The 15,861-nt window shown below is 42.9% G+C and overlaps 1 protein-coding gene across 1 annotated transcript in view; it reads right to left on the bottom strand.

Moving 5' to 3' along the window:
- The window catches only part of Me3 (malic enzyme 3), a 224,778-nt gene that overhangs the window by 77,215 nt on the left and 131,702 nt on the right, over positions 1–15,861 (bottom strand). Inside the window, exon 4 of the mRNA XM_074065995.1 lies at positions 9,024–9,099. Coding sequence (XP_073922096.1) covers positions 9,024–9,099 — 76 coding nt within the window. The remainder of the gene's footprint in view (positions 1–9,023; positions 9,100–15,861) is intronic.

The following is a 15,861-nucleotide window of genomic DNA, read 5'->3' as shown; positions in this document are numbered from 1 at the left end:
TCTCAATAGATGCAGAAAAAGCCTTTGATAAGATCCAACACCATTTCATGATAAAAGCTCTAAGAAAACTAGGAATAGAAGGAAAGTTCCTCAACATTATAAAAGCTATATATGACAAACCTACAGCCAGCATTATACTTAATGAAGAAAAACTGAAACCATTCCCTCTAGAATTAGGAACCAGATAAGGATGCCCACTATCTCCACTCCTATTCAACATAGTACTGGAATTCTTAGCCAGAGCAATTAGGCAAGAAGAAGGAATAAAAGGAATACAAATAGGTAAAGAAACTGTCAAAATATCCCTATTTGCAGATGACATGATCCTATACCTTAAAGACCCAAAAACTCTACTCAGAAGCTTCTAGACATCATGAATAGCTACAGCAAGGTAGCAGGATATAAAATCAACATAGAAAAATCATTAGCATTTCTATACGCTAACAATAAGTAAATGGAAAAAGAATGTATGAAAACAATTCCATTTACAATAGCCTCAAAAAAAATCAAATACCTAGGTGTAAACCTAACAAAAGATGTGAAAGACCTCTACAAGGAAAACTATAAACTTCTGAAGACAGAGGTTGAGGAAGACTATAGAAAGTGGAGAGATCTCCCATGCTCATGGATTGGTAGAATCAACATAGTAAAAATGTCTATACTCCCAAAAGTAATCTACATGTTTAATGCAATTCCCATCAAAATTCCAATGACATTCATTAAAGAGATTGAAAAATCTATCGTGAAATTTATATGGAAACACAAGAGGCCACGAACAGCCAAGGCAATACCCAGTCAAAAGAACAATGCTGGAGGTATCATGATACCTGACTTCAAACTATATTACAAAGCAATAACAATAAAAACAGCATGGTACTGGCATAAAAACAGACATGAAGACCAGTGGAACAGAATAGAGGACCCAGATATGAAGCCACACAACTGTAACCAACTTGTCTTTGACAAAGGAACTAAAAATATTCGATGGAGAAATAGCAGCCTCTTCAACAAAAACTGCTGGGAAAACTGGTTAGCAGTCTGCAAAAAACTGAAACTAGATCCATGTATATCACCCTATACCAAGATTAACTCAAAATGGATCAAGGATCTTAATATCAGACCACAAACTCTAAAGTTGATACAGTAAAGAGTAGGAAATACTCTGGAGTTAGTAGGTATAGGTAAGAACTTTCTCAACGAAACCCCAACAGCACAGCAACTAAGAGATAGCATAGATAAATGGGACTGCATAAAAGTAAAAAGCTTCTGTTCATCAAAAGAAATGGTCTCTAAACTGAAGAGAACACCCACAGAGTGGGAGAAAATATTTGCCAGCTATACATCAGACAAAGGGCTGATAACCAGAATATATAGGGAACTTAAAAAACTAAATTCTCCCAAAACTAATGAACCAATAAAGAAATGGGCAAGTGAACTAAACAGAACTTTCTCAAAAGAAGAAATTCAAATGGCCAGAAAACACATGAAAAAATGCTCACCAGCTGTAGCAATAAAGGAAATGCAAATTAAAACCACACTAAGACTCCACCTCACCCCTGTTAGAATAGCCATCAGCAACACCACTAACAACAGGTGTTGGTGAGGATGTGGGGAAAAAGGAACCCTCTTACACTGCTGGTGTGAATGTAGACTAGTACAACCACTCTGGAAAAAAATTTGGAGGCTACTTAAAAAGCTAAACATTGATCTACCATTGATCCAGCAATACCACTCTTGGGGATATACCCAAAAGAATGTGACACAGGTTACTCCAGAGGCACCTGCACACCCATGTTTATTGCAGCACTATTCACAATAGCCAAGTTATGGAAACAGCCAAGATGCCCCACCACTGACGAATGGATTAAGAAAATGTGGTATCTATACACAATGGAATTCTATGCAGCCATGAAGAAGAACGAAATGTTATCATTCACTGGTAAATGGATGGAATTGGAGAACATCATTCTGAGTGAGGTTAGCCTGGCTAAGTATGCAGTAGATACAGTGATAATTCAGGGCTTACCTACTGTAAATTTAGATGCTGATGGAGCTGGTGACAATGACAGACATAATTATATGATTATGATGGATGTTCCCTTATTCATTCATTTATGAGCAACTACTTTGCATAAGACACTGTGCCAGATCCTGGGGGAAAGAACTTCAGTTAGCTAATCTAAAAAACAAGTATGCATGGACCGAGCTCCTAAAGAGCTAAAAGGCTAAACAGACATGGAACTTGTATACTGACAATTGGAATGACCTTGGAACAGAGGCTTGAGCATAGCAGAACAGCACCAAGGGCAGCGGAGAGTGACAGCCTCCTGTAGCATAACTTCCTGTAAGGTAACCTTTTGTGAGTGAGGGGACACCTGCCAAACCTGGGACAGATGGAGACTATAAGGATGCAGGTGGGGAGAACGGAATTTGATACAAAAGGAAGTTAAGATCCAGGATAGAGGTAGGGGATACGTTGGATGTACGTATGGAAGAAGGAGGTATAGGTTACACGAAAGGAACGAATGGAAAGTCAGTCAGGAGTCAGACAATGAAGGGTCATGAATGTCAGACCAAGGACAACTTCTCAGGGTGCCAGTGAAGTTGTTTATAGGCCACTCCAACTTGCTCACGATGATGGACTCCCTCCACTTCTAAGAGTTAAGTTGGTTGGCCACTCATCGCTCCATTGGAGCATGGATTTGGACAAGGGTTTAGGACCAGCCTTGAGCTATGTATGTCCTGGTTGACCTCCATGCGTGTTGCCAGTGGGTGCCATGGGGCTTAGTTTAATTCTGGGTGCTGGGGATAAAGCACCCATTCATACCCCAAGAAGAGTTTATGATCGAGTACCCAAAGGGCTCATGGTATCCTCTTACTTCTATTCTGTCTCCAGGACTGCTGCTGCCTTTTGGTAGAAACAGTTGCAGAAATTCTAAAACTACTTCTAGACTTCTGCAAAGGAGTTCTGGAGAGTACAGCAGACCCATGATGTCATGGTATTTCCTCTTAGTTTGTGGTGAGTGCTCACAACCTGTGTCCGACCTCATCTGAGCCTCTGTCCAGCCTGGACAGGTCTGAGATCTCTAATCCTGTTTCCCAGGTGAGCAAACTGAAGCTCAAGCTTTCATGTTCCACTCAGATCTTAATTATCAGCCGGTGCTGGGCGCTGGGTTGATGCTTGCATATTAGGTGTCTCAGAAAGGCTGGTGACTTACCAAATTCACCTGTGTGTGCATGTGGAAGTACAAGATGCCAACCAGGCTCTGGGTTTCGGGTTCAGTGATCTTTCTACCATTCCATTCCACTGGGCTAAAGCACCTGTGCTCTTGGCTCCCAGCCTGACTCTAACCTCCTCCTGGCAGCTTTCTCACTTGGAGCCTGGGCCCTCATCAGTCCCCAGAGGCCCAAACTCTGGGAATCTACTATCTTTCTCAATCAAAGCTTCTTTATTTTGGTTCCCATTCTCTCAAAATCCTCTCTGCTGAGGAGTTAATGAGTAACATGAAACTAAACATATGAAATCAGCTATTCAGGGCTTTATTCCTACAATCCTAGGGATTCAAACAGTATTTGAATCTAGGCTCCTTGATAATGTGCCATATGTAATCGTGGGCAAATAGATAAATTTTTGGAGCTTTAATTAAAAAATGTATATAATAATAATAATAACCCATCAGATTGTTATAAAGGTGAAATTAAATAATATGTGGCTCATGAGCAAAAGTAAGGATGATCAGTAAATGGTCACTGCTCTTATGATTATAATGATGGTTATTATTTGGGACAAACATTAGACTTTATTTCTTATCTCTCTTGCTCAGCTCAGCATTATCACAGAAAGATCGTGCAATAATTATCTGTCAAATGAATGAATGAAAGAGAGACCAAAAGAAAAATACAACTTTTAAGAAAGTCTAGCTATGCAAAGCTTAAAGCATTTTCCCTTGATACCGTCATCCATCCCAAAGGCTTCTACTGGTGTCTCCTAAGTGGATGACACTTGTAGCTGACTGTTGGACACTACCACTTAGATTTCCAATACTCCCTTCAAATTCTACCAGTATGTAACTAAATGAATCTTCTTTTCCTTCCTACCCTTTTTGAGCATTTTTCCTTTGTGGCCCTCTCTCCTGTTTCTTCACATCTTCCAAGGTCAAAACCATCCAATTTGCTTTAATTCCTCTTTGTCATTACTCAACCATGGTCAGTTGGCAGCCAGGTTCTGTTGATTTTTTCTGGCATCCATATTTCTTGCATCTGTTCTGTGGTCTTTGTACCATTGCTACTGCCTTGAACCAGCCACTGCTCTCTGTACTCTCGGATAGTCCCCATTTCATTTCATGTTTCCAAAGCACATCCAGATGGATCACTTTCTTGCCCTAAACCTCCAGTGGCTCCTTATCCCTATAAAATGAAGTTCAAATACCTTAGCCTGACATAGAAAATTTTCATGGACTCGGTACAATCTGCCCTTCAAATTTCCCCTTCATCTTCATATTCCATCCTAACTAAAATATTTGCAATTTTGTTCGAGGTTTGTGCTTTCTTGAATACATGACACTTTACTCCACAAACTCTTCATTTCCTAGATCCAAATTCTGCCATTGTTGTAAGTTTTAAGGAATGTTTCAAAAGGTGCCTCCTTCCATGAAACTTCTCTGCTGGAAGTTGTCACTCCCTTCTCTGACTTTCTAAAGTATTTTCCTTGTCCACAGCACCTCTCACTCTCTTCCTTGTTTTATAGTTATATACATTTCCTTTTCTTTCATAGTAAGCTTTAAGCTCTTTAGGGGCAAGTAACAGTGTCATCTTTGATTCTGCAGCACTTAGCTTGGTGCTTGCAATGTGATATGTTCTCAATAAATGCTAACTAATATGAGCTCCAATGTAGAGCATAAAGTGACTTCTGCACTGGACAGAATTCAGAGCTGGCATAAATGAACAAGTTCAGAGAGAAGATGCTACATTCCATTTTTCATTAACACCATTAGAATTAATGCTGGGAGTCATTAGTTCAATAGATTGTCAAACGGCTTAGGGAAAAGCCTGTGCGGCATCCTTGGATTGTAAATGTGTCAGAAACACATTTTCTTGTTTGGAAGTTTTGTAAGTCATGACTCCCTTGTCTTTCAGATGACTAGGAGGAGACATGGGGGATGGTGTTCCACGCTCTTCTTTGCCTGCCCACCTCAGATGTATAACCTTTTTAGACTTACTAGAAATGTCTCTTAGCTTAGGTGAACCCAGTAGGACTGCTGTGAGGATCATGATTCCCTTTTTGCTCTGGGGCTTCTTTAGAGTTGTAGGAATGGTCGTGGGCTTCCCACAGTTCTGTGTGTACAACCTTCTCTGTCCTTTTCCTTTTGTTTCACTTCCTCTCATCTTTCGCTTTCTGCTCCTACTGGCTGTCTTCCTTTCCTTTTCTTCTCCCCACTCCTGCCCAACATAAATCACTACACACTTCCTTAGTTTCAATTTTTGGTTCTACTCCTCACTTGCAAAGATCCTAACCTCTCATCTTACTTGTCTATGAAACAGAGATTATAATTATCCCTTCCCCTTACAGGGTTGTCAAGAGAATTCAGTGAGTTAATCTGACCAAAGCACTTAGCATAATGTGGCATGAGGTGGGTACCATGATGTGCTGCCTAAGATGGTCCCTCAGAAATGTGGGAGTTATTTCTCCAGCATTGCCCTTAGCTGTTAACCCATCTGGGGATCTCCTCTGCTGAAGAAAGCCACCTTGCCCAGAGCCACACCCCATTCCAAGGACAGCCTGCAGCCCATGACTGACCATTGCAGAAGTCCAAAGACCAGCTTGCTTGACTTGAAGGTCCAGCCCAGCCCAGCAACCAAAGCTCCTCATGGGCTCAGCCAAGCCTTCCTGTGACCTCACTGCAGCCCAGTCTTTCCCTTTGCTCTAGCCTACCTTCTTCCCTTTCACAGGTGTGGGTCCAAGAGTACTTTCTAATATGCTAATTTCTACCCCACAGACTACTTCCAGGGAAACCCAATCTCTGACACTGAGCACAGACTGAGGTTTAAGACAACAGGGGCCAGGGACTTGGTTCCTGGATAGGCAGGAACTTGGTCCTAGTAATCTTGTCCAAGTTTAAACAATTATGTGGCTGGTGCCTGTGGCAGAGCGTGTGTCCTTGGCTCCATTACCCAGATGCCTGTCAGCACCTCTTCCCCAGAAGCTGTTGGGACTGGAGTGGAGGAGACATTTAGGGGGAGGAAGGTGATTCTCAGCTGAACCCTCCCCTTGGCTGTAGGCAATGAACACTGTGGGAAAGAGTCAGAAAAACAATTCTCACTCCTCTTTTGTGATTTATGCTGGACAGCTCTGGGTGGCCTGGTGCAGCCTGCTGCCTCCTCTTTGAACAAGAAAGGCCCACAGAACTTCAGTCCCGGGTTTTAGCTCCATTTCCCTTACAGCCTACATCTCAGCTTGCAGTTCTACTTTCTAGCTGGAAACCCACAGAGTTTATTTTTTACCTTCCAAGTTGATTCAGAAGACCCTCCAAACTCATCATTCTCCCTAGCCTGGCGCCAGCAGCATTAGGGCCCAGAAGACATCTGAGCCTTGAGAAACTGCCTCCCACTCAGCTGCTGGGGGAGATGAAGCTAAGTAGCAGGCTCTGGGTTGGGCAACGGCCAGGGTGACCTTGGGCAAGTCACTTAACCTCAGCAAGCTTATCACAGCAAAAAACACTCCTATCCATTCTTTAAGACCCTCCTCAAGGGTTTCAGAAGCAGCCCTTCCTGCACTCTGATCATAGGGCCTGTGAGAACTGATGAAATGGCCAAAATGTCCTGTAAGGGATGATAAGTGGAATTCCTTACCTAGGCAGGGAGACTTTTGCCTCCTCTTTAAGGGAACTGGAAAAAATACATACGAGACAAGAAAGACTAAAGCTTGGAACATTGGGAACTTTGGAAAGGGCACCTTGGGTGTAGGGAAAGGAACTTCCTGAGTGAGCCTGGGGAATGGGGGAGAGGAAGGGTGTGGGATAAGCAACGAACAGTCCAGTCAGCCCTGGCTGTCTTGTTTATATGCTCAACCGTAGGCCCAATATTCAGAGCATCTGGTTTTTCCAGAGAAGCCAAAAATCTAAGTGCTGTGATATTTATTTTTTAAATGATGTCTCCAGATTTTAAAATGTTGCCTATAAATTTAAAATTCTCAACAATCACTAATGGGGGCTAAACTGTCAAACTGCTCAATTATGGCTTTTGATTTCCAGGAAAGACACCTCCATGGTTGTACTTAATCCCTGAGCTACTGTGGAGGGCTACATCTGCCTCTGCCACCTCCGGTGACAATGTCCACTCAAGAGTCCTTCAACATTTACAAACAATCTTCACAATAAGAATACAAAGCTTCTCAGGTGAGCAGAGTTTCAGGACCAGAGCTCACATCTGTCTGTTGCAAAGTCAGAGCTGCTTCCTCTCATAATCATTGAACCTGATCTCCAGACTTCTCCAAAGTGAAATGGGAATAAGGATAGAGGTGGTCCACTCTGCAGTACTGTAGAGTGGGCAAGCAGCCAGTTGCCTGTCCATCTAAGCAGATAAGCAGGACAGAGAAGCACAGAGCAATATCACATCCAGACAGAGATGCACAAAATAAATTATTCATCATGACCAGGACTGAAGTACAAGGGCTTTGGCTATGACTGGAGCCTGGCTCCTGAGAGCCAAGGACCTGCCCTCCTTCTGCTCTAGTTCTACACACTGACACTTCCCAGAGAAAGCCAGCAGTGGTGGAACACAAAAAGAAGTAGGTAGAAAGAAGCTGTATTGGCTGCCCTTTGGAGAGGAGTGAGGGAGCTCAGGGAACTGGAAGGGGAGGAAGGAGAGAGGACCTGGAGACAAAGCAGTAGAGTGTCATAGCCTCTCAGGCAAGGCAGGGTGCTGTGAACCTTTGCTCTGAGAGTTATTTACAGTGTACTTGGTCAGCTCCAGCCCCTTTTGGCTCATGTGCCAGAAGCAGCCAGCAGCCTCACCTATGTTATTCCAGAAATGACAGTGATCTGAGATGTCAGAGCTCCCCCTCCCCCTGTACCCCAACTCTCCCATAGAAGTCCTATGGCAGGAGATCTGGGATTTAGCCAGAGGCTCATAAATTTCTACAATGCTGGATATTTTATATTTAAAAACTATCACATCTGCATTCCATATTATATCCCATTTGTTATATAAAAATGTTTCCTCCTTAAGTTCTTTGAGTGAAACTGATCTTCAGGAAGAAGTGCCAGGTCATCTACCCAAGTGGGAGGATACTGCCCATCATGAGCTTTTTCTGTTTGTGCAGAAAGTCCTCACCTACATCCTTGTCTCTGTGATGTCCAAACTCTACTATCAGTGGAAGGCCCAGTTCCAATGTCATTTTCCCCTTGAAACCACACCAGATTTGCTTCACTGTAAACGTTGCTTCTGCTTGCTTGAACACTCTCAGCTCTGTGTACTTCATTAATCTTTGATCAAGCTCCACCTTGTTAGTCTTTGGCGTCTGTCTTATTTTCTTTATGACATGTCACTTATTCTAGAACTAAGTCTGTGTCTGACTTAGCTCCATATATTTAACAGGTACTCAATGCGTACTGAACATTTCATCTCATCTCATCATCACAGTATGGAGCAATTTCACATGGGCGTCTGGCTAACGTAAATCTCTGCTCTGTAGTACACTCATGTTTGGCTACAGCAGGTCTGTGGGCTGGTCGTGGGAATGGGGACAGTATGCTGTCTTCAGTGTCATAATGGCTCATTTTATAGGTGGAAATGACTGATGCAGGCTGAAAGGAGTCATCAAAAAGTAGAGCAATATGGGTATTGGGGGGGGAGAGGAAGGGGGAGGAGTGCGTGGTAAGGGAGGGGGTGGGGGCAGGGGGGAGAAATGAACCAAGCCTTATATGCACATATGAATAATAAAAGAAAAATGAAAAAAAAAACCAAAATAGATATAAACTAAAAAAAAAAAAAGTAGAGCAATAGCAATGAAAACAGGATCATACCTTAATGTTTTCTTCTGGCCAAGAGTTCAGCATTGTTCCAATGTGGCCTCTGTCATGGATGGTGATAAACAGCCCACTAGAGAAACAAACACACATATAGAGAAACCAGGTGGTCAGACTAGAAACAGAGCAAAGACTGTGCGTACTGGGTATCATTGCATTGCTTAGTTTTGCACATAAACCGGAGCAAAAGAGATCCCTTCCCAAAACCCCAACACTTTAGATGGTCCTGAGCTGGCCCTCCTCTAATTGCAACTCTGCGTAAGACAAGGAATGCATCAGGCCAAGTGTGTACTCACCTGCACCCTGTGTACTCTAGAAACCATACTCTCTCTTCTTTCTTCTAGACCAAGTACCTAAGAGCCCAGAATTCCCTGACTGGATGATCCTAATACTGCTTCAGGAACTGCACGCATCTCTTCTCCAGTACAGACCAGTGGCTAGACCCTAGACCAGGGACTGTGAGTGAAGCTTGGACCTGTGGGTGGGGATGTCCAGACACATGTGCACAAGGCCCCTGAAGTGGGGAAGTAGCTGGGATGGGAATAGGGTGGTGTGGGACAGTTTTCCCTGAACCACCGGAATCTGAGAATTCCAAATCCCAAATTGGCTTTTAGATCATCCGAAGGTATATTTGTAAGTGTAGGATAATACTACACATCTTCTTTAACAGTTTATTAGGTAGATTTACAACTTTTAATGTTTAGATCTTAGATATGTGGGTGTAAGTCTTCTACCCTGGCATCAGGGGTGAGAGAATGTACGTATACCTGTTTGTGTGTGTGCGTGTGGTGTGTGTGGACCCTTTCTCTCTTCTCTCTCTCTCTCCTTGAGATTTCCCATCAACCTTTCATTAATTAATTAACCTTTCATTAATTTCCCATCAACCTTTAAACATGCCCAAGCCTTTATCATCCTAAAAACAAATCAAGACTTCCAGCTTCTGGTAGGGACATAGTAGCTTGGATAGAATAATCATACCGCAGATAACAATAATAAAATTATTCATTTGTAAACAACTTGTATTATTATCACATTAGGAATGTGTGTTTGTTTATTTATGGCAATGGAGGTTGGCCAAATGGTGACAGAAACTGGAGGGGAATCCATCTGCAAAAGCAGGAATTATACCTCTTTTTCTTTTAATTGGGATTTTTTTTCCCTTTCGTAGTAGGGTTTGAACTCAGGGCTTCCCACTTGCTAGGCAGGTACTCTACCACTTGAGCCACTCCACCAGCATGGGAATTATACCTCCTGAGATTTGCTAATTTGTACCCTTTTGCTGGAGGGCATTCCCAGTCTTCAAGCAACACTAGGGGACAGAAAGTCAGAGTCTTACTAGCCATAGGAGTCAGAAAATAGAGCTGGGGTTAGAAGAGCAGCTGGGAAGTGAAGGTGACGCATTCCCAAATCTGTGCATAAAATCTGCCTAAATCATCGGCTGACCATTGAACTATGCATACACAGGGGACTGGCAAAAAAAAAAAGTTGCAGCTGAAAGCTAGAAGGACGGAGCAGAGATTTTAGTTACTGCTGATTTGGAGAGACAGAGTTTGGAATTTGAGTCCAATTAAGTTTGGTCTCCTAGAACAAAAAATACTCTTCAGAGAAACAAAACTGAACACAGATCCTATAGAATTTGGGGTACATAAAGGTCCATTATAGTAATCATGTCTTCACCCCTGTTTGAGAGTTTTCAAAATAAAAAAATTAAACAACAATAAAAATATCACAGAATCACAAGCTATTTTTAGCTTTCATATTCTGTGCCAGAACTGTTCTTTCTTTTCCGTTCTGTTGTCAAACTTCTTTTTTATTTTGGTGGTGGTATTGAGGTTTGAACTCAGAGCTTCGCACTTACTAGGCAGGTGCTCTACCACTAGAGTAATGTCCCCAGCCCTTTCTGCTGTAGTTATTTTTTGAACAGGGTCTCGCATTTATGCCTGGGTAAGCTGAATTGTGATCTTCCTATTTATGCCTCCCATGTAGCTGAGATGACAGGCAAGTGCCCATGTCACCCAGCCATTAGTGAGATGGGGACTTGCTAATTGTTTACCTGGTCCAACTGCAATCCTCCTGATTTCTGCCTGCTGAGTAACTGGGATTACAAGCATGAGCCACTATGGCCTAAACTCATTGCCAAACTTCTTAAAAGGGCTGCCTACTCTAGCTACTCCAGTTTTTCCATCTCCCATTCATTCCTCTGCCAATATCTCTTCTCAACACCATGCTACCAAACTACTGTTGCTAAATGCAATGGTTGTTTTTCAGCTCCCATCTCCTCTAGCTTCTCAGTGGCAGCTAACTTTTACTCACTTCTCCACCAACACTTTGGCTTCTGTGACTTCACTTTCTTTGCATTTTCTTCCTTCTCCTCTGGGTTCCCCTGCTTAAGTCTCCAGTGAAACTGAAAACCAGTTTCTCACCTTCGGTACTACTGACATTTTGCATTAGACAATTTTTTTGCTGGGCATGAGTGGAGTTGACCTGCGCACTGCAGGAGTCTTGGCAGTATCACTGGGCTCATCCACTGCATGTCATTTGCATCTCCCACTCCCTTGTGACAACCAGGAATGTCTCCAGACATTAGCAAATATACCCTGGGGGAATAAAATGATCCTGATTTTGGACCTCTATATTTAACTGCCGACCTGACATGGGTCAAAGGAACTTCAAACTTAACCTGCCTAAAATCAAATTTATAATCTAATCTCCCACCACTATGACACCAAGACAAGACAAAAAAAAAAAAAAGGCTCATTCCTCTCGTTTTCCTGTCATCCACCACACTGGTCTAGAGAATGAGGCTTTCTAGTCTTTCATGTGCCATGCTCTTCCTTATGTCTTTCCTACCTCTAGGCTTGTCCATACACAGTTCCTTCCTCCTCTTACATCCTGCCTTGCCTCACTCTTCAGTTAGTTAATTTCTAATCATTCTTTTGATAGCTTCCAAGTCCTAGTAGAGGCTTCTTGTCATATGCTCCAAGTTCCTCTTCCTTGCAGATGCAAACTTAGCACATTAAGCTGTCTGGTTCTTTGTTTTATATTCTTCCCTCTGATTAGACTGTAAGCTTCACGAGGGCAAGGTCTGAATCTATTTCTGCTATTGTTTGCCACCGTATTCCCAGGCTTAGTCCATAATATGTTACTTTTAAATAAATGAAGAGGTGGAAAAATGAGTAACAACAGGATGATGACTGAGGGATAAAGATGAAAAAATGTTGAGTAACAAAGGATGAGAGTTGGAGCAAAGGTGATTTGTGGGTTCTCTGCTGTATGCCACTCCCGGGACTATGTCGGCCACTGGGTGATGCTGTGCCCTGTGGTTTAGGGCAGGGAACTGAGCACATGGAGGATGGCCCATGGGCCAGAGAAGAGGCGAATACACCAGGCTTGGAGTGCAGGGCTCTGTTCACCACATTGAAGGGAACAGTGTAGGCATTATTTGAATTAACTTACTCACAGTTTGAGAGCAAGTACCAGGTGAAGGTTGCTAGCATATGCCACCCCAAAGTGTGTCTCCTTGTTTTAGAGATTATTTTGAGCTTAAATGCCATTGAGAATCAGCAGGTGCAGAAAAAACTCAGAATATCAGGCACAAGTTTTCCTTTTGTAAAAAAAGTTTCCATTTATTAAAAAGTTTTTCTATTTGTACAGATGCCTCCCTCTCCTATACTAGGGGGGACTCTTTTTTAGGTTAGTTTTTTCTCTTATCAATGCAGGAGGCACTGACTTAAATCTCACAGTGAAACTTACTTAACAGCCCTGTTTACCCTACTTTTTCTGGACACTACCTCAGAATCTACCCCCTTCAGAAGCCCCAAGCCCCCTTTCCTTTGTTTTAGTCTGAAATGGTGTTTAAGCACGGGTGTGGGTGCTCCCACCTACGCATACAGATGCATGTATTGAGCTTCTGTTTTTTTTTTTATTCCTCCTGTTAATCTGCCTTTGGCCAGTCAAATTTACGGGGCCCCAGCTGGAGATCCTAAAATGAGTAGAAGAAAAGATTTTTCCTTCTCCTTCATGGGCATTTGCTAATCCCATTTTTCTTTCTTTCTTTTTTGGCGGGGAGAGGGAGACTAGGTTTGAATTCAGGGCTTACGCTTGCAAAGTAGGCACTCTACTGCTTAAGCCATATCCCACTTGGAAATGACTGTAGGGCTTTTGATCGCATGAATCAAGACAAAAAAGATAAGAATTGAGTTGGTTTCTAGGCACTGATTTTATCTGAAGTTCATCTCTATGAATTTAAGTTTAAAAAATCATGCTCATTGGTATTAATGAGCCTCAAATTGCCCTGGTTGGAAAAAGTGTCTAGGGGTTGTGAAGATTAGGTTGGGGTGGTTGTGTTGGTGTGCATAGGATAAATAGGCCAAGCTGAACCTATAATCCTGGAGTCATTTTATTTTTTTATTGTCATTATTATTGTACTGAGTTACGATGTGGCATTTACAAAAGTTCTTACAATATATCATAATTGAATTCACCTCCTCCATCATTCTCTTTTATCTCCCCTCTTCTCCCCCCATTCCTAGAAGAGTTTCAACATGTCTCATTTTCCCATAGGATCTTGCATTTTTGCACAGGGCCAGCCTAGGACTGTGATCTTTCTACCTAAGGCTTCGTGTAGCTGGGATTACAGGAGCATACCACCATGCACAGCCATATATCTGGAACTTCTTAAGGAACTATTCAGCCATGTTTTTAGCTTTTTTTTTTTTTGCATATGATTTCATGTTCTGCAAGATCACAATGCAAAAATATCACCCTTTAAAATGTGTGTAATTTAATTAACTCTTAAATTACATCTTAAAGTGCATATTAATCACAGCTGTAAGTGATCCTGAAGGATTGGCCTGGCTGGGGATTTTGAAATAAAGACTTCATTTTATAAACCAAGACACTGAAGTCCAGATAGGCAAAGTGGCTGTATGAAATCCCACAGCTGATAAGCAACAGGACCTTCCTGGACCAGGACCCTGACAGAGAAGGCCTGCTCGTCCGGGACTCTGGAAATGCACAATGAATATTTTTCATTGATGTTTGTTGGTGAGGAGGTAAAATGTGCATGGCAGGGGGTTGTGATGGTAAACAAATGGATTGCAGCACCACATTTCCTGGCAGAAGTGATCTAGACCAACTCAGAAAGGAGATACTCCAAAGAAGAAAACTTCCTCAGAAATGCAGCCCATTTTCAGTTTCAGTGGAAATCGTTTTCTCCAGCTCTAAGTGGTGATGGAGTGGTTTTTATCTGTTTGCATGAGCACAAGGCTCACCCCTCTGCATTCTCCCGCAGTAGCTTCAGAAAGTATATCTAGATGCCTCAGGAAGTGCTTCTTCCTAGCCCTGCCCACTTAAACCCTGAGTCCCTGAGGCTGGAGTGGGGACTTTCAAGTGATTTCCAAAGCACTGACAAGGGATGAGGCTGCAAGTGACTCAAAGGACATTTTAGAGAAAGGTCAGGGGGAAGGTAGCCTAGCCTAGGGGCTAAGGCATGTGCTCTGCAGCCACAGTGCCAGGGCTACTCCCTGGCCACATGGCTGTCCACAAGTTACTTCCTTTCTTAGAGTTTCACTCCTTACTTGTGAAATGGAGGGAGTGACATTATCGGTTTCCCACCTTGGCTGTAACAATGAGCTAAGAATGCATATTTAGTGTGGCAGAGTTTACTGGCACAAAGTGTAAGCTCAGTAAATGGTACCTCATCCTGCTGCGGAGGATTGAGTAGAGCAGGCTCAGGGGTCAGATCCCCTGGATTCCAATGCTGGCAACAGGTCCAGTGAGGCACCTGGTTCACAGTAAATGCCCAGAAAACGTTAGCATCTAATTACAGCTAGAGTGACACCATGCCGGTGTACATGTTCGTTAGGAGGCATGTTGGCAGTTACAGTGCCTTTTATTGCTGAAAGAGGAAGGCAGTCATAAATAAAATCTGGCAGGTAGAAAACCTTTCATTATATAGATCACTGAGTAGGGGCAAAAATAAAAGGGTCTTTGGTGATACAAGGTTGGGACTAAAGATTTCCCATGTTTCCTGCAAGAGCTAATATCCCATGAGAATGAGATCAAGGGAAGCCTGGAAAGGGACAGAAGTCACAAAACAGTTACACCCATTCATTTGTTCAATAAGCTTTTTTTGAGTATCTCTGTTCCAGGGACCCTGGCAGGCTCTTCAGGTATGTTATCCTAATGCCCATGCTACACGACCAGGTGGGCATCATCGTTCTGCAGGTGAAATGAACAGGTAGTGATGTAAAGGTGTGACGAGATTTAAATGCAGATCTCTTGGATCCCAGAAAAGTGGCCCCTTTGGATAAATGATTTGGGGCAAGTCACTTCACTTCTCTATGCCTTAGTTTTCTTGTCAGTAAAATGGGGACCATGACTTCTCCATAGCAAAATGACTGTGAGGGTCAAATAAGGCAAGTCTCAGAATCCTTGTGCACTGAAAAGCCCTGTAGACACATGAATCTTAATATCTGCCTGATCTTGTCCAATCTGGCAAGTCTGAGAGGGGTGCTGATGTGAGACTCCCTGAGCACATGCTGCTCTGGTTCCCTAGCAGATCCATGCGGACAACTGGGTAGTAATGTAAGTGCCAAGAAGTGCTCTGCGCTCCACAGCTGGGTTTGTTTCAATCTTCGCTCTTTGAGAAGGAGGCAGAACCCTGGGAATGAATGATGCCTGGGAGGCACTGCCTTCAATAACTGTGTGACAAGGTTCGAGTACAAGAGGACCATACTGTTTGAGGCACAAAGGAAGGCAAGAAGGTTGGAAACTCCAGGAAGCTCAGTCTGGCTTTGAGGCACAGAACATCTTCAGCTTCTGTGTGAATTAC

The sequence above is a fragment of the Castor canadensis genome, chromosome 1 (genome assembly GCF_047511655.1).
Source record: "Castor canadensis chromosome 1, mCasCan1.hap1v2, whole genome shotgun sequence".
Classification (NCBI taxonomy): domain Eukaryota; kingdom Metazoa; phylum Chordata; class Mammalia; order Rodentia; family Castoridae; genus Castor; species Castor canadensis.
This window is presented reverse-complemented; position numbering and strand designations above follow the sequence as displayed.